Source organism: Hydra vulgaris, chromosome 15, assembly GCF_038396675.1.
Source record: "Hydra vulgaris chromosome 15, alternate assembly HydraT2T_AEP".
NCBI classification, from domain to species: Eukaryota; Metazoa; Cnidaria; class Hydrozoa; order Anthoathecata; family Hydridae; genus Hydra; species Hydra vulgaris.
The window spans coordinates 53,906,008-53,926,057 of record NC_088934.1 but is presented as its reverse complement, the minus strand read 5'-3'; the positions used below and the strand labels follow the sequence as shown (position 1 = coordinate 53,926,057).

Genomic DNA, 20,050 nt, shown 5'->3' with positions numbered 1-20,050 from the left:
GCCACAGTTATCGATGCTAATGTTTTTTTAATGTCATTTTAAGGATGCTAATGTCACTTTAACTTGAATTAGAAAAGACATATCATAAAAGTTTAATCTTATTATTTAAATGTGTCGATTGACCAAAAATATGGTTTCTTATTTTATGCATGTTAATATGTTTTATAAATTGTTGATGTATTTCAAATTGTCAATTTTTTATAGGACTATTTTTTTGTTTTTATTATTAATTACCTAAAATTAATTAAGCACCTTAAATCAAAATTGGAACATTTTCAAAAATGATTATGTTAGATCCAAAATTTTTTTGCGAAAAAGCAATTTTTAGGAATCACTACTCATGATCCACTTAGATTTTTTGGGCATCCAAAATTTTTTCTTAAAGACACAGAGGTTTTAAAAAAGTAACACAAGTGCTCATATTACCCAGACCACTTGGTAATATGAGCACTTTAAATTAGCTCAAAGAAATAATAAAAAAATACTAATCTGACAATTAGATATAACTTGTAGAGTATAATGATTTTTAGTAGTAGTAGTTTCATTTATTTCGCCGTTAAGAATATATACAACGTACAAATATAACAAAAGGAAATGGCTGGAGCAAGAAGAAGGCATTAATTAGCCTTATCACCAAGCCCCATTACAATCGTATTTTTTAAGTCCGTAAAATATTAAAAAACCTTTACAAAACGTCAAGTATATGAAGTTAAGAAACAAAAAAGGATTAAAAAATTAAAAGAAAACCTAGTTAAGAAAGACATGAAATCTATTATTATATATGTGTATATGTGTATACATACACACATACGCACATGACACATACACACATACATATATATACACGTTGCCTCGTATTGTCGTTTTTATAATAAAATGAATAAAATTCCATCCACAACAACATAAAATATATAAAAGTGTCAAAAGTAAAATAAATATAAGATAATTTACAAAAAGATACTCCATGTTTAGATTAAATGAAACAAAACAATTAAACTTTTTAAACTTCAAGACTAAATATTCAAAAGTAAACATTTTTAAAGAAGTGTGATAAAGACATTGATATTCTTAATAATAATAGTTAATCTTATTTATTTAATAGTTGATTATTTTTAGTTTTTTGTTAGTTAGCATGTTAAAGTTGTTTAAGTTAATGTATCATTATAAATTTATTTTGATAACTTCTAAAAAATAATATTTAGAATATTTAGAATATTAAAATCCATATTTACTAAATGATATTTTAAATTAGCTTTGAATTGCAGAAGTGTTTGTTTTTTATTATGAACAATCTGTTTAAAACTTTTCCATAAAAAAGGTCCCCGATACTGAATAAGAAAAGGTCCCCGATACTAGAATAAGAACATAACTTTAGATTAAATTTTGGAGTTACAAAATTGTTTCCGGAAAATCTGGTGGGGTATTTATGACTTATTTTACTAAAATATTGATTAAATATTGTTGGAGATAGTTCGTGTTTTATTTTATAGATGAATTGTAAGACTAAAAATATATTAATTTTGTACACGTTTAATGATCCAAGCTTACTTAGAAGTGGCTCGCAAGGCACATTTCTTGTTGCTCCAAATACAATTCGGCAAGCAAGTTTTTGTTTTCAATAAATTTTTTTTCAACTTTGTGTAATTTGTGCTTGCCCATACAATATTTCCGTAAGTTAAATAACTATGTATAAAAGAAAAATATAAATTTTTTAATTTATATATTTTTTATAGACATAGTTATTTAACTTACGGTTTTGCTTTAATACGTTCAAGAGCAAATCCTAAGCTGCGTCACTATCTACAACTGGCCAATTCTTTTTTTCTTTCCCATTGTTACACACTGTCACTTTTAATCTAAAAAATAGTTTTAAAAAAAAAAGCATTTCTTGTGCTCATAATAGATCTTGGAGAATAAACTTTATTTTTGCTCCTTGAAATTTATCTGATTATACAAAAATTAAGTCTATACATATAGACCTGCTGTGTTCTTATATTTAATTGTTTATTAATAAATTATTTACTGAACCAACTATATAAAGTATTTTATTCATTACACCTATGCAATGTAAGACTAGCGAGATAACTGAGATAATTAAGTTTTTTTGTATCAAAATATTTTTGCCAAAATTGAGGATTTCAATATCTTATCACCGCAATGTTTAAATAAAGTTATCTCCGCAATCAAATGCAACGCGGTGTATTAAAATTCAAAATATGAGTGATGAATAAGTCTATTATATATTTTGTTTAGTATTTTATCATTTTATAAATATTTTATTCCTGCTTTAAACCCGATAATGACATTGAATGAAAATCGTCAAACATATTTTTTTTTCATAGTTAATAGTTATATCACAAATGTTTTCTATAAAATTAATCAAATTCTTCATTACAATTATTTTAATAGTTTCAAGTGTCAACTCAAATTTCTTAACTGTTAATGTTGACGAATCGTCTGTAATCGGAAGCAAGATACACGAATTTCCTAGTCCAAAAAACGGTTTTCAATATATAACCTACCAATGGGGTGATCCAGATGGTTTAGCTTTATTTAGAGTGGAGCCAAATGGTAATGTAGTTTTGAAAGGACAACTAAACTTTGAACTAGACAAACCTAATTATTATTTTTTAACTGTTGTGCTTAGAAATAAAAACAAAAAATATGGAGGAACAGCATATACGAGAAAGTTTCAGGTTATTGATTCCAACAACCATTCTCCTAAATTTTCTAAAAAAGAAATGTATGTTGGTGAAATTGAAGAAGGTCTACCTGCAGGATCAATTGTTTCTGGTTTAGAAGACTGTTTTGCTACAGATTTAGACAGTTCTGGAATAAAAGACTATTCAATTACTGAAGGAAATAACAAAAATGAATTTGAGCTTAGCGTACGTGATGTGAATGGCATAAAACTGCTTGTTGTGCGTACTTTGAAAAGTATTGATAGAGATGAAATAAGATACACCCCTTTTCTGGATTTAGGTATACAAGCAAATGATGGTGGTATTGGCGAAAATCAAAAGTTTGTAAAACAAACAATAAGAATTCATATTCGTGATGTAAATGATAATCCTCCAGTTTTTATTTACAATAGTCTCCGGCGAAGTGTTCAAGAGAATGCTAAAATATCATTGTCAGTAATGAAAGTAAGTGCATCTGACAATGATGAAGGTCCAAATTCAGAAATATATTACTACTTTGAAAAGCAAGTTGACGACTTTTACATTAATCCTTCAACTGGAGAAATTAGAGTTGCTTCAAACTTAAATGCAAATGTTAAAAGTAGTTATGAACTTGTTGTTATTGCACAAGACAAATCAAATGAACCTCGTAGTGCTAAAAGTAATGTATTTATACAAGTTATAGATGTATCAAATTATCCTCCAGAAAACACTAACAAGCATCCTTCTATTCACTTTTCTCAAAATCAACTCTCTGTTACAATACGTGATGATTTGCCTGTTAAGTCATTTGTTTATATTGTTCTTACAGATGCTGACTATAATTCTAAGTTAGAGTATTCTCTTAACGGTGATAGCGATAATCTGTTTTATATTAGCAAAAAAAGTGGTGTTATTACATTAGCCAAATCACTAAAGACTGCTAAACAACAAGAATATATGCTTGTTATTACAGTTAAGGATGGCTTTGGTATTTATTCTGTTAGTTTAACAGTAAAAATCCAACAGTATAATTTTAATATGTATTCACCTCAGTTTAGCCCTAGTACAGTTTGTATTGATATTTTGCAAAATACAAATATTAATACTCAGCTTGATGTAACTGTTAAAGCAACTGATAAAGACAGTGGAATTAATGGTGAAGTATCCTATTATGCAGTTGGTGGCAGTGGTATTGGTTATTTTAGAGTTGATAAGCAAACAGGAGCTGTTACAACAAACACCATTTTTAAGAATATAGGTTCGTACAGTTTATATATAAAAGCACAAGACAATGGAAAGTTTCAGAAATTTGGTATGATGTTTTTGCAAGTGAATGTAAGACCATCTTTTCAAAGCCCACCCATTGCATCAAGAACAATGATGACTGAAACTATAGATGAAGGAGAAGATCAAGATTCTTTTGTAGGTGCTGTTTTTGCAAGAAGCCCAGGTTTTGGGAGGAAAGTTATCTATGAAATTTCAGGAAATAGTCCCCGAGGACTTGCATTAGACAGAGAAACTGGTGTTATAACTACAACTCGGCAAATTGATTATGAACAAGACACTTATTTATTTATGGAAATAACTATACGAGTTGAAGGTTCACAACAGTTTACCAAAACTGCTCTTTATACAGAAATAATAAATCTAAATGACAATCCTCCAGAATTTTTTCGTTCTGCAGTGACTGTATATGTAAAAGAAAATTCAGGAATAATTCCTAGTTTATTATGCTTGTTTGCAACTGATAAAGATGGAAATGAGGCTTTAAAATACTCAATTGAAAGCGGCAATATTGGAAATGTTTTTCAAATTAATTCTGAAACTGGTATTTAGAATTTTTTATGTTCAAATATGCCTTTATTTTTTTAAATAGAGTTTTTATAAAAATGACTCATGTAAATGTTCATTTTTGTTATGTATTGCCAATTCAAGTTTTTTATTAATTATTAATTTTTTAAAATTTCATTTTCTTCTCATTGCATTGACATACATAATCATTGCTATAATTTTAAATTTAATTTATGTTTAAAGTAACCAAAAATAACATGTCTTATACTAAAATTAAAGCACAGTTTTTAAATTGTTCTTGTGCCACATCTAGCAATCTAACTTTTAAATTTATTCATTTTTTTATTAAAATTCAAAATATTTTCAAAATTTTATTAATCTATTAAAATATTTTTCTACATTTTGTTAATTTTATCATTATTTACATTCTTCACTTTATCTTGTCCATTTTTGAATAATATTTTTTAAACTGAAAAAATGGGTTGAAGTATTTTCAATATTATTTATTAATTTTTTTTCATGTCATCTGTCATTTTATCACATCAAGTCTGATTTTTTTTAAGGTCAGTTAATTGTTAAGAATTTGGATTACGAAACTCGAAATGCTTACAATCTTGTGGTCAGTGTTAATGATGGCTTGTATGACGCAAAAGCATCAGTTAATGTGATTGTTAAGGATAGCAATGATCCTCCGATATTTGATAGTGATTTTTATACTGCTAAAGTTGAGGAGTTGGCCAATGAGAATACTATTGTTAAAAGTTTGGGCGTAACATCTGAATTAAGTGGAAAACACACTTGTATATGGGGTGTTGAAAATCTTACTCCAGAGATTTTGTCTTTGTTTACTCTAAAAACAGAACCTAGGGCTTGTTTGGTTAGTGTAAGGAATAAAGAAAAACTTGTTTGGAGAAAAGAAAAGAATGTTTTTGAGTTTAACTTGCATGCAGTTAATGTTGACAATAGAAATGAATTTTCTAGTGCTATTCTTCAAGGTAAATTTTTAAAATTTTATTTTTTATTAATTTGTAGATTGGATGTATATAAATTGTTGGCTTTGAGTGTAAGGAAGAAAAATTGATTCTTTTGACAACAAATTATGTCACTTTTAAATACTTTGATCTGTTATAATTTAATTATATATATATATATATATATATATATATATATATATATATATATATATATATATATATATATATATATATATATATATATATATATAGTTCTGTAGTTTGTTGCATTTGGAAAGCATGGAAGGAAAAAAATGATTCTTACGCCAACACATACGTCACTTTTAATTACTTTTGACTTTCGTCCAACATTTGCGTGTTGGACGAAAGTCAAAACCATTAATTTAATCACAAATTAATCATTTTTTAAAAAACCACAAAAATGCAAATTTAATTGACCAGAATGTTTTTAAAAACATTCTGAATGTTTTTAAAAACATTCTGAACGTTTTTAAAAACATTCTAAATGTTTTTAAAAAAATTCTGAATGTTTTTAAAACATTCTGAATGTTTCTAACAATATAAACAATGTTTTTATTTTTATTTTTTTTAATAAAATATTTTTATTTTTAATTTTTTTAATAAAATGCTTTTATTTTTATTTTTTTTTACTGTAAATCATGCGCGGAGTGTTGCTACATCGACTATCTTATAGCCTGACTCGCAAGGGAGTGCTGCTACATCGACTGACAAGTAGCCTGACTCGCATAGGAATGCTGCTATATCGACTGACAAATAGCCTGACTCGCAACGGAGTGCTGCTACATCTACTATCTTTTAGCCTGACCCGCAAGGGAGTGCTGCTACATCGACTGAGGGCTTGGTTGGGGCAGGCAGTCTATCGATTAATAAAAAAAAAAATTCCGGTCTTGCATTTTAATTTTTACTTTTTGTCAACAAAATATGGAAAAAACTTTCTGACAACCAGTTAAGAGTTGTATATATATATATATATATATATATATATATATATATATATATATACAGTCGTCCCCCGGTTAACGAACTTAATTCGGAGTACGAACTAGTTCGTTATCCCAAAAGTTCGTTAACCGAAACGCGTTTTCCCATAGGCCGCCATTAAAAAATTTTAAATTGGTGGATTTTGCCAAAATAATGGGGGAAAAAATTCAAAAAATTGTCCAACTTGATAAATAAAATAGGCAAAGGTGAAATGATTGAAACCTGAGATTTATGCACTTTTAAAAATTGAAACAAATTGAAATTGTGCATGAAAATTGCTTGTCAAAGTTTTGAAAAAAACTAAAAATTGAACATGAACATTGCTTATCAAAAAATGGTTGATTTATTCACACCAAACTCCTTAGCCAGGTCACTTTGCTTTTCACCTTTTTTCACTCTTTGAATGATTGTCTTTTTCTCTTCAAGAGTGAAAACTTTTCTGCTTTTTTTCGCAGGGTTCGACATTTTGAAAAATCGCAAAATCGAAAAAATCGCAAGTGGGAAAAAAACCTAGAAAAAAGCACAAAAATGCATGAAAAATATTAGTGAAACAAGAAAAGAAAAAAATGAAACAACAAAAGCACACCCAGCACAACCATTCACCTCCCAGGCTTCCATGACACTCACAAAACTGAGGGGGAAATGCTGGACGGCGCGCCCGACCTTCACGCGCGTGTGCACGCCATTTGGCGGTCCCGGTTCGTTAACCGAGTTCCGGTTTGTTAACCGGGGGAGGATTTTGGGCAAATTTTCGGTTCGTTAACCGAAAGTTCGCTAACAGGGGGTTCGTTAACCGGGGGATGACTGTATATATATATATAAATTTTGTAAATAAAAAATATATCTAACTTGAGCTTCTATAGCTAGTTTCTCCTTTATCAGGATCATCAGGAAGAAATTCTAAATTTAAAAAAATTTAATTTATATAACAAAATTTTCCCAGCTTAAAAATTAATATAATTAATTTTTTTGAAAAATCTGTTAACATGAATTTACATTAACTACAGTAAATGTAATTTTTTTGTAAATTAATTGTGAAAAGAATTCTCTAGCAGATAAATAATTTTAGTTTTATTTTATTGCGGTAGTTAAAAAAGTAGTTAAAAGTCCTTAAATAAAAAATAATCAAGATAGTTTTATGACGTCAAAATCACAGTAAGTTAATGTTGTAAGCTGTTTTTTTATTTAAAACAAGGCCTGCATCAGGCATTAAAAACAACCATAAGAACAAAAAAAAAATTTATAGTGTTAGCTTAGATGGCGTTAAAGTTGCAGATAATTTTTTTTGTGGCAACATTTTGATAAAAGTTCATTTCGTTTATTCAATAGTTTTGAAGATGACATAATGATATGATATTTTTTGGTTAAACAATGGTGAGGTTACATAACTTTCTTCCAGGTTTAAATGGTTCCACCTTATCAATAATTTTCCTGTAAGAATAGGATTTGAAAATCCCTTTTTTTTCATTTCCCAGATATATTTAGAAAGTTCTGTGATATTAGCTTTACTTTAGTATTGAAAGTAGTTTTTATGTTTGCACCAGTGATTTTTAAAGGTGTGTTCTGTTAAACCGATATACTTGAAACCACTATCCTGTGGTGATGTTTTTACATTGTAGGCATAAATTTTATTTTACTAAGACACATACCTTGCGAAGAACATTAGAAAGGTTGCAGGCAATTACATATTGAAACAATTATGTTGGAAACATTAAACGTGTGTGTGTGTGTGTGTGTGTGTGTGTGTGTGTGTGTGTGTGTGTGTGTGTGTGTGTGTGTGTGTAAACTTTTAACTTATTCCTATTAAAAGTTTTGTGAAACTTATGTGTTTTTGGAAAATGCATTTCAATTACATTTAGAAAATTTTTTGTAAATAAAAAAAACATTTCTATGAAATTAATTTTAATAAGATAAAATTACTAAATTTATTGCTATTAAATTAATTTTAATAAGATAAAGTTTTAAAAAGAAATAAAAATACAAATCTAAAGTTTAAAGTTATATTTATTCTAAGTTTTTAATTTATTTAAAGTTTTTTGTGTGATAGCTACGTAAAATTTATTTCTCCATTTATCTCAAATTATTTAGTCCAAGACTAAATGTTTTCTAATGGTTTAAAAAAGGGTTGAGAAAACAACAGAGTTGTAAGGGAACTAGGGATGCGGAGTCCCAAAAGGACTCCGGCTTTATATTTCTACTTTTTCCGAGTCTGTAGTGTCCAGAAGCTCTAAACATGATTGTTGACTTATGATCTGCTATAAGAAAAAGTTCCTGAGATTTAATGACTTATTGTCCTGAGATTTAAACTTATTGTTTTTAAGCCCGGAGTCCCGGAGTCCTAGAGTCCTTGCCGCCATTATACCTAAGGACTCAGGGTTCAAAAAATGATTGTTCTTCTAACCTAAAAGTCTTCATTTTTTTCCTATTAGTAGTCCATAAACTTATTTATATTTTTAGAGCTCCTGGATACCAAAAACTAGGATAAAGTAATCTTTTTGTGACTTTCAAATCCGGATTCCTGAAGCGAACCTTACCTTAAGGGAATCACTACCTTTTTCCAAATTTTAAAAATAAAGAAAAAAATGATATTGAAATATAAAAGAAAATTTTTTTCAGAACTGTTTTCAGGGGAATTTTTTGCATGCCTATGCCATTCGAATGTTACCAAAACATATCTAGGTTTGTCCCTGCTAGTGTCAGTACACATAACACATGTTTTGCTGGGCAAAGGTGTCCTGTCTTTACTGGATAATGGTTAGTTTGCTTCTGCCATAAAATTTTTATATTAATGGAATCAAATATGAAGTTTAATTTCGTTCTGTTTTATACATACTCATGAGAAAAATATCATTATCTTCTTGTCTTCTTTCTAAATAGCAAATCTTGTAATATAGATTTTTCTATTGCAGTTTACAACCTCAAAATTTGAGTCATTGCTTCAAGTCACTTTTCTCCGAACTTCTAATGCCTAATGCTAACATTCTTTGTACCACTTCTTTTTTGCATTGATTCTTTATTGACAGGATAGGTTTTTTTATTGCATTGTATAACTAATTAGAAAAAATACTTTTTTTCTAGTGTTTTTTAAAGTTCTTTACTTCCATTCTAATAAGAAAAAAATTTGTTGTATATTTGAACTAGTTTTTTATTGGTGATCCTAAGATTTTCTCTGCTGGTTCTATTTATGCTATTTTTGTCACAATCATTAAGCTTTAAGGGTCTTGAATGAGCCATGTTGACCACATCACTTATTATCTTTTAGGTTCTCACTATTTTTTGTAGAAACAACACCGGCACCATTTTAAATTTGATTAAATTTTTTTTGGTAAAAAAAAATCTTAAAGTTAAGTTTGAACATTTGCACGTAAACATTTTTATGGCTATTTAATGTATACAAACATAATATCAATAGAAACATGAAAATTTTATCTATACAAATGTAAATAGCAAAAACAAAAAAGTAAACTTAAAATTTATTAAATTTTAGTATAAGATTTTATTACCAAATATTTAAAATAAAGTTTTTAGGTTTTATTGCACGAAAACTATGATTTTTTTTTTTAACACAAAACAAAAATAAATATAAGAAGTTTAAGAAACAAAAAGAAATAATATGTCAACTGTCATAATTGGCAATTGTCATAATACTTCAGTTGCGCTTTTGGTTAACTTTTTATAAAGCATTCTTATATTGAACTTTAAAATGATACACATTCTACTTTTTGTGACGCATTCCATTTTTTTTAGATATAAGTGAATAGGTAACACTAGTTGGTTGCAGGGTTCGGTTCAGATCCTGTAGTATTGTTTTAGTTTTTGAATTTGGTTCAGTCCCAGGTAGTACTGCGCTCAAATTGTTTCTCTGCGCAGCAGCCTTGTTCGTTGAGGTTTGTGTTTTGGAGTTATAGAGTTAAGAGAAGGTTGTAACTACAAAAAGTAGCCTCCTCGGCTGTAGTGGTCTTCTCGGCCTTGGGAAGGTGAATAATTTAAAAAAAAAAAGGATACCGGCATAGGGTTTGAGTCAGATACTAGCATAGGGTTTGGGTTAGATACCAGCATAGGGTTTGGGTCAGGTATCAGCATAGAGTTTGGATTATATAATAAACCATACTTAGCAAGGGAGATATTCTAGATATTCTTCTTTAGGGAGATATTATAGACTTTAAGGAGCTAATTTTTAGATTTACAGCTTAAAAAAAAAGTTAAAAAGTGCAAATGATATGCAATCAGATTTGTTCTTAGAACTAAGGGTTCTCATTTATTCTTACATAATTTATTCTAACATAATTTATTCTAACATAATGGTAACACTTTTTTTATAAATGTATATTGATTGCATTTTTTATAAACGTATATTGCAACTGTATATTGCGTTGCACATTTCAAACCTTTTTTAAACATATATTTTGTTTGTTTTGGGTTTGTCTTGTAATTTTTATTTTTTAATCATTATTTTTGGAAAAATTTGTTCGAATACTAATTTAAAATTTAATTTAAACTTCAAACTTTCAAATACTTTAGTAACAATTGAAGATAAGAACAATAACAAACCAATATTCTCACAAGAGTCGTATGCTATCTCTGTTATTGGTCATATACCGTTAGGAAAGTCTATTGTGCAAGTTAATGCAACTGATGAAGATGGAGGTGTAAATGGGCGTATTACTTTTGATATTCAAGAAGGACCAGATTCAAATCTGTATATACTTTTAACTTCTGCATATTATACTCTTACATGATTTTAACTATTCTTTATTTTATTTTATACTTTTGTAAATTTTAAAAATAATTTCTAATATCAATATTTTAATATATATATATATATATATATATATATATATATATATATATATATATATATATATATATATATATATATTCCATTTACTTTCTTTTATTATAGGTTTAATATAAACCCATCTGGCGATATTATGGTGAAATCATCTGTAGAGAAAAATAGACTGTATTTGATTACTGTAAATGCAAGAGATCAAGGTGAACATTAGATTTATTTTTCAACTCACTATAAATAACATTTTTTAACATAAACCAGAGTATAGTTATTGTAAAGGATGTAGGTTTGGTAATATACAAGCAGTGGCGGATTCAGCATAGGACATGAGGGGGCATGCTGTCCCTCCCTCCCCATGCTCCCTAAGCCAGTCAATTGGCACCCCCTAAAATATTAGTTTCTCATTTAAAAAATCAATGCTTATTTTAAATGAAAGTAGAAAACTAGGTAACAGCAAGCCATTATTTACACAGCTGCTTTTCAAATTTGACCGCATTGATAGCAGAAAACAAGATGGATACGTTTTGATTTATGAAAATATCTCTTAATCATAATGTACACACTCGATGTATTTTTAACATAGTTCAGTGTATCAAAACTACTGTGACTATACAGTGACAGATGTTCATAAAACTATAATGATTTTGCAAAGGGTAAACAACCTTTTTTATTAAAGGAGAAAAACAAAAAATTATAAATTAACAGATTTAAACATTGTGGAGCAATTTAGATTTGTTAAAAATGTTATTGGCAAAAACCCATATGGTACCCCCTCCCCACTTGAAAACTAAATGCGCCAGCCCTACTTCCAAAAATTTGTATGCATCAATATCTCCAGCAATAATGACTGAACTACAAATGAAAGATTCTATTCTTAATAGAGAAATAGATAAATCATGTTTTCCTTACTTGTCTATACTCTACAAAATCGACTTGACTCTTCCTTTTATATCTGCTTATGATGAGAGAAGTTTCAGTAGATTAAAGATTATTTAAAATTATCAGTGATTAACAATGACAAAACAATGTCTTTTTGGATTGAAATTAATTTTAATCAAATCTGAACTTGCTGAGAGCATTGACTTTGAATTATTAATAAATCATTTTGCTTCAACCAAGCCGGCACAATATGATGTTTTAGGATGTCCAACAAATGTTTTGTACCCGTTGGAAATGAAATCTTGCAGAAAAAAATTGTATAAACTAGCAGAAAAGCATTAAAAATTTATTTTTAATGCTTGCTCTCAGTAACATGTATAGTGTAAATATATTTTTAAATAAACTAACTATTGCAATAATATTAAAAGTTTTTTTTTTTTAATGATAATGTTATGTTTTTTTTCAATGATATGTCATATTAACTTTATGCAAATGTCGAGTAAAGAAAGATATTTGTTAATATCAAACATTTAAAAAAATGCAATATTAAATTTAATTATTTAATATCAAAAAAAATAAATAAAAGAAAATAAACATTCCTTTATACTAATAATAAAAAAGCTGTTAAATAACATTTAACTCGTTTTGCGGTAGTTAATATTATTGCAATGATTTAAAAAAGTTAATGTGCGATAGTTAATATTATTGCAGTAATTTAAAAAATAAAAAAATAAAGAGAATTTTATGATGTTAAATGTTGCGTTAAGCTAATGCATTAAGCATTTTTTATTTAAAACAAGGCCTGCAATTGGGTACGAGTTTGATAGGTTACCTGAAGATTAATAGGCATAGTAGGTTATGTGAACAAGTTAATGAAATTTTAATTGTAGTTTTTGAATCCTAAAGTTGTTGAGATTATTTTTTGTTTTTGATGGTCCTACTCCTTTTTTTTTATATATCAACAACAGTCAAAAGTGGACTAGTAAAACTCAAATAGAAATTTTTTATAAAAATCTTTGACAATCTATAACTTAGTTTTTAAATAAAATAAAATAAATGAAAATTTACATTATTGTAAATAACAAGTTAATTTAAGTATTTTATGATTTAAAAAAAAAAAAAACTATAACAAAAATCAAAACTTTAAATAGTACATCTATACAAAGAAAAATGTAAAAGCTTATTAGTTTTTAAATTTGACTGTTCCATTATTTTCTAGATATTGGAGACTATAATACCATGTGCATTTTAATGATTTAATGATTCTTTTTTGAATGTGATTATTTCGTATTCATCTTATTGTTTAATGTTACTTAAGACAATAATATTGTGTACCAAATGTATCACAAAATTATTTTGTTTGTTTAATATAAACTATTATTTATCTTTTGCTGTCTTAACATGTAACTGTTGCAGTATTGTTAATCTCCTATGTTAATGCTCCTATGGCAACACTCTCACTAAGTTTCTTATTTCTTCTTATATTATCATTCAATACCAACTCATGGAAAACAACCCATTGCAAAATTAGTATCTGCATAACACCCAATGTTATGGGTGAAGTTATTTACTAGATTGACTTTAAATTTATTTTTTGGTTCAAAATATAATATTTTTTATAACGTAATAAACTTCTTAAAGAAAAAATAATTGCTGACTATGTTTAAAGATTTTGTGGTTTATACTCCAAGTTTTTTTATATTCCAATTAAAAGAATCAAAGTTACATTTTTGAAAAAAATCATTAGTATTTAAAACTTATTAAAAAATTATTATTAAATTATTAAAACTATTAACTAAATTATTAATAATTAAAATTATTATTAAAACTTATTATTAAATAAAAATGGTCTTTACAGCCATTTGCACACATGACTTGCACATATGACTGTATATTTGCAAAATATACAAATTATTTTTCAGATTTCTGTGCGGTCCATTTTGGTCCATTGCGGTTCGTTGTGGTCCGGTGTGATCCATTGTCTTCTGGTGTAGTATTCTTATACACCAATCAAAGATTAAATAAATCTTTAATCAAATTTGTGTCTATCTTTGTTGTCAATTTATTATGGAGTTGAACCAAATTTTCAGATAGTGGCCCTAGGTACAATAGTTAGTGGCCCTAGGTACAATTAAAAAAAAGCTTATTGTACCTAGGGCCACTAATTTTTAAAGCCTTCTAGATGACAGACTTTTATATATATATGTATTATATATATATATATATATATATATATATATATATATATATATATATATATATATATATATATATATATATATATATATATATGTATATATATGTATATATATATATATATATATATGCACTGTCTCCTCTGTTTGAAATTTAATGCCAGCACACAAAAAAGTGCTGGCAGGATGGTCAATTTTAAGTTAGCTGCGCAATTTAAAAATAATTTTTTTTTTCTACTATTTTTAATTTAAAAAAAAAAAGAAGCAAAAAGAATGCTTTAAACAAATACTAGATAAAATAATTAAAAAAAAAAATTGTATTTTTTTGGCAAGCGCTTTTTATGCGCTTACCATTCAAAGAAAATATTCAAATGAAAGTATTTACATTTTTACACAATACTATTTAACTACAGAAAATGAATGTCTTTCCAGGATTTTGTATAAAAAACAATGAAGTACACAATTATTTTACAAGAAATTCAAATAATTATAACTTAAACAAGGACAAAAAATATGGACAAAAGTGTATCTTTGCAATGGGATAAAATTGTACAATAAATTGCCAAATGAATTTAAATGACTTGACAGGAAAGAATTCAAGAATCAAGTCGTGAGGCTTTTAAAAGAAAATGTTTGTAAAAATAATATGAAGTGCTTTGTACTATTTTTTACAATGATTTTAAATAGCTGTAAACAGGCTAATCATCATAATAATAATCATAATAATAATAATAATAATAATAATGATAATAATAATATAAAATAATAATATATATAATAAAATATATAAAGTTCTTAGATTCATTAATTTATAATTTTTACATTAAAAGTTGTATATGTAGTTGTTACTTCTCTTAATGCTTTTTACTAAACAATTTTTTCGTTTTTTGTATACTTTTTGTATTTATATAACCTTCTCTTGTTTTAGGAGTTCCTTCACTTATGTCAAGTACAGTTGTGAAAATCATTGTTCTTGATGAGGCTGTGGCTCTTCCTGTATTTAATTTTCCTTCTGGACCACTTTTTTTGTCAGAAAGTTTGTCCATCGGTGCTGCTATTACACAGATATCTGTTAATGAAGTTGGATCTTCTTTTGAAATAGTTGGTGGAAATAAAGATGGTACTTTTGGAATTACAAATGATAAAATAATACTAAAAAAAAAACTGGATTACGAGATGGATACCACTTACAGAATAGTAATTCGAGCAACTTTATCTGATCCACAGAGGTTTACAGATAAGATCATTATTTTTCAAATAGAAGATTCAAATGACAACTCTCCAGTTTTTGTGGTGGAGGATCCATCTGTTGCTATGGAAATATATGTAGATAGATATTCACCAGAGGGATCAATTGTTGCTAAAGTAGCTTTCATTTTTTCATTTTTTTTTATCTGTGGAGAAATAATTTTTTATATTGGTGCAGAAAGTTGTTGTAGTTATTTCAAAATTTTTTTGTTTAGTTAAAAGCTGTGGATGATGATTCAGGTTTAAATGGTCAAATAGAATATACTTTGGAAGGTGTTGTACCTTTTGTCATCGATGCTGAAGGAATAATAACATGTTCTAGAGAAATAAAGTATCTTTTTTTTTGAATCATATTTTTTTTTTATAAAAATATATTTTTATAAAAAAATGTCTTTAAAAGTTTTTAAGTTTATAACTATAATTTTTTTACAAAATTTTTTTTTCTTATTTAAAAAAAATGTGTTTCAGTTCTTACTTTAATGTTTATTAATTTATTGTTTAATGTTTATTAATTTATATTTATGTTTATTAATTTATATTTATGTCTTTAATGTTTATTAATTTATATTTATGTCCATATTTTATAATTTTGATATTTATAATCATGTTTAATATTTATAATGATTTTTAATATTGATAAAGATTTTTAATATTTAAAATAGTTTTTAAAATTTATAATGACTTTTAATATTTATTATAATATTTAATTTTTATAATAATTTTTGTTATTTATATACTTTAATATTTATGTTTATTGTTATAGTGTTTATTACTTTTAGTCTTCTTGTCAGAAGATTTAATGTAAAACTATTTCTTGAGTAAAGTTTGCTCTTAAGACTCTTTATCTTTGAAAAAAATTGTTTTTACATTTTAGCGATGCAATCGCCTCGAAATTCATTTTTACTATTACAGCAAGTGACAAAAGCCAGTCAGTGAGGAGGAGTACAAAGATATCTATTATTGCACAAGTTAAAGATGGTATCAGACCTCCTATATTTACACAATCTTTTTACAGGGGTTCTTTAGTAGACAACGTCCCTGTTGGAGAGTCTATTGTGACGATTTCTACAAACGAGGTTGACTCGAGTTCAACAACTTCTTTTAGAATTATTAGTAGTAATTTAAGTAATAATTTCTGTATTGATTTCTCAAAGACACTTTTTACGCAGAAAGCAATGGATTATGACCTTGCCCGTAATAATAAATTTCCTTTGATAATTGAAATGATAAATGGATATCAAACATCTAAGACTACTGTTTTGTTAACATGGAGTGATGAAAACGATAATATACCATTTTTTACAAATGGAGTTGGACCAATTGTTAAAGAGGTTTCAGAGACTCAAAATGGTTTGTTTATTATTACTACTACTACTACTACTACTACTACTACTACTACTACTACTACTACTACTACTACTACTACTACTACTAATACTACTACTACTGTTATTATTATTATCATAATTGTTATTATTGTTGTATTTAATTGTTATCATTTATCAATATCATTTTACAAACTATTAATTATCTCCCTCTTTTCTTATGATGATAACGTTATTAATCATGTTGAATAATAAAAAATAAATATGACATAATATCATATACAACATTTAATATAATTTACAACATTTCAGTGTTACTTAATTTTTTAGAAGTTAAAGCAATAGTTTTATAACAAGTTAAATCATTTAGATTAAATCATAAGATTTATATCATTTGTAGGAGCATCTGAAAATTAGGTGCACTTAACTTGGAATATAGCAAAATGCAACAAACTGAACATTCAAGGCTGATTTTCCTGTTCGACAAGTTTTACAATGTTATTTGAATGAGTTCTCTATAATCCACTCTATGGAATTTATGACTCATAGCTTTTTGACAAAGATTAATCATGGGATTTTTGTTGGGTATTAAAGATTTTAAAATTTAAGGGATATCAAGGTCTTCAGTAATTTTGCAAGATCCTTAAAGTTTTTCTTAAATCTGAACACCAAACTTATAGTTCTGATGTTAGTTTAATTTTCAATAAGTAAAAATAACAAAATAATTTACTAAATGTACATGAATTATATTGATAAAAATCAAATACCAATGTTACATTACCTTACAAATATATTAATATCAGGACCTTATGAAACCTCTATCCCCAAACTGTTCCGTACATGAGTTAGCATAAGCTCTTCTATGGGTTATTAGCAAGTAACAAAAGATGTGGCCTGTTCAATACATTTTGCATCAAAACACTGTGTTTGATGCTGTTGTGTCAAAAACCATGCCTGCCACACAATTTTTAATTTTCAAATAGTTCCAGCCTTCCAGTAGCTTATATGTTGCATTCTAAGTCATTGGTCCCATCTTATTTGTTTCATTAATTCATTGGTCCCATCTTATTTGTTTCATTAAGTCATTGGTCCTATCTTATTTGTTTCATTAAGTCATTATTCCTATCTTATTTGTTTCATTAAGTCATTGGTCCTATCTTATTTGTTTCATTAATTCATTGGTCCCATCTTATTTGTTTCATTAAGTCATTGGTCCTATCTTATTTCTTAGTTTATATGGCAGCGTTAGCACAGTAATTTTTCATTTATTTGTATCCTAAATTTTTTTTCTCCTTTAAGGTGTCATTAATTGTCATTCTTTTTCTTTGTGGATTCTTTCTTATTCAGCATTTTTTCTGTTATGGCCTTTTTTTTCCACAAAGCTATGTTTATGGTCAATATAACTCATGTCTTCATATCTGCCATAATGCCTACCTATTTGTCATGATGCTGATCATAAATTGTTTATCCTTTACATCAATTAGCTTCATGTTTTTGTAAGCTTGCCTTAAGACTCAATAAATTTTGAGTATTCTAGTTGAAAAATGGTCGATGCAAATATGCTATCTTGTTAAGTGTTGAAGTGAACGAATTTCATTTGGTGGTGTCTGAAACATTTTATTTCTATAAAAAATTTAACAGCATTTTAAACTAATGGAAGGACTTTTTTGATTGGATACCTGTTTTAACAAAATTAATTTTTAAGATTGCTTAGATTAGATAAAAATTCATTTGTTTTTAATGATGAAATCATTTTTTTGTCCAATTACCTTTGGACAAGTATATATCTGTGTGAATAAGTTTTTTTTTCTTTAGTTGGTTTTGTAATCTACAGAGCAGAAGCTAAAGATCAGGATGCTGGGGATAATGGGCGAATAACATATTCAATCAGTCAAGTCATAAGTTCTGGAAGAAGTGAAAATTTATTTAAAATTGATCCTGTCACAGGTGATCTTTCTATTGCCAAACTTCTCAATTTTGAAGAAACCAGTGAGCATACTATAATTATAAAAGCAGAAGATAATGGAGACACAATAAAAAGATTCAGTAAGATAATTTTTTTTATTTTTTATTTCACCATACTGTGTAAGTTATAATTTTTTATTTCACCATACTGTGTAAGTTATAATTTTTTATTTCACCATACTGTGTAATTTATAATTTTTTATTTCACCATACTGTGTAATTTATAATTTTTTTATTTCACCATACTGTGTAAATAATGTTAAAAGATTCAGTAATACTAAATCTTTTTTTTAAACATTTTTATGTAAATTATTTTACTGAGTAAGATTTTTTTTACTGTTTTTATTTGACCATACTGTGTAAATTATGATGCAGCTATAAACTGTTGTTGGTTCAATTTAAGAATGAAGCTTCAAATGATTAATATTTCCATTTTTAGCACTGCAAGAAGTTAAAGTTTTTGTAAAGGATGAAAATGATGAACGACCAACATTTTCTGAATCTAATTACAATGGGTTTATTTCAATTAATAGCCAAACTGGAACAGAAGTTATAAAGGTTCTTTTCATTTTTCAACTTAAATTTTTTATGATTTTTTTTCTTCTTTTAATTGTTTTTAAATTAGATATTTAAAATTATATGTTTTTATATAATTGTTGTTTCTTTTAATAATAGTTTATAAACTGTAAAGTTACTTAAAGCCTTGTTATGAATTTTTTAAATACTGCAGTTTATTAAATTTGAGCAGCCGTGGCGCATTGGTAGCACACTTGCCTCAGAAACAATGGATCCGTGGTTTAAACCCCACCTCTGGACAAGTCTTGCAACACCGGTTAGGAAGGAGGTGTGAACTTCCAATTAAATGCTCATCCGCGGTGCTCTGTGATAAGACCGTAAGAACTTCTTGGTGCACCTAAATAAAATTAAAAAAAAATTAAAAAAAAATTAATTACTTACAAAATTACTTTACAAAAGCTTTACTTACAAAATTAACTCAAAAAATTTAGAAATGATATGTACAAATGTTATAAAATGTTTCTTTTGCTTCTTGTTTTTTAAATAATAAAATTATTTATTTTTACTGCATTCGATAAAATCCTTTTTTATTTCCTTTTTTTTGTCTATAAAATCTGAATAAATAAAAAGTATGCAAATTTTAAATTTTTTTCTCCTTAAATTTTATAGTTTTGCAGTTTCAAGTTTTTTCTTCTATTAA

At 27.0% G+C, this 20,050-nt stretch overlaps 1 protein-coding gene across 1 annotated transcript in view; it reads left to right on the top strand.

Annotated features, from left to right (window-relative positions):
• The first annotated feature begins 2,122 nt into the window (after positions 1-2,122).
• LOC100197476 (protocadherin-like protein) overlaps positions 2,123-20,050 on the top strand; it is a 61,951-nt gene continuing 44,023 nt past the window's right edge. Inside the window, exons 1-9 of the mRNA XM_065820198.1 lie at positions 2,123-4,491; positions 5,018-5,449; positions 10,952-11,129; positions 11,334-11,425; positions 15,225-15,661; positions 15,760-15,875; positions 16,419-16,894; positions 18,685-18,915; positions 19,274-19,392. Coding sequence (XP_065676270.1) covers positions 2,361-4,491; positions 5,018-5,449; positions 10,952-11,129; positions 11,334-11,425; positions 15,225-15,661; positions 15,760-15,875; positions 16,419-16,894; positions 18,685-18,915; positions 19,274-19,392 — 4,212 coding nt within the window. The 5' untranslated portion in view covers positions 2,123-2,360. The remainder of the gene's footprint in view (positions 4,492-5,017; positions 5,450-10,951; positions 11,130-11,333; positions 11,426-15,224; positions 15,662-15,759; positions 15,876-16,418; positions 16,895-18,684; positions 18,916-19,273; positions 19,393-20,050) is intronic.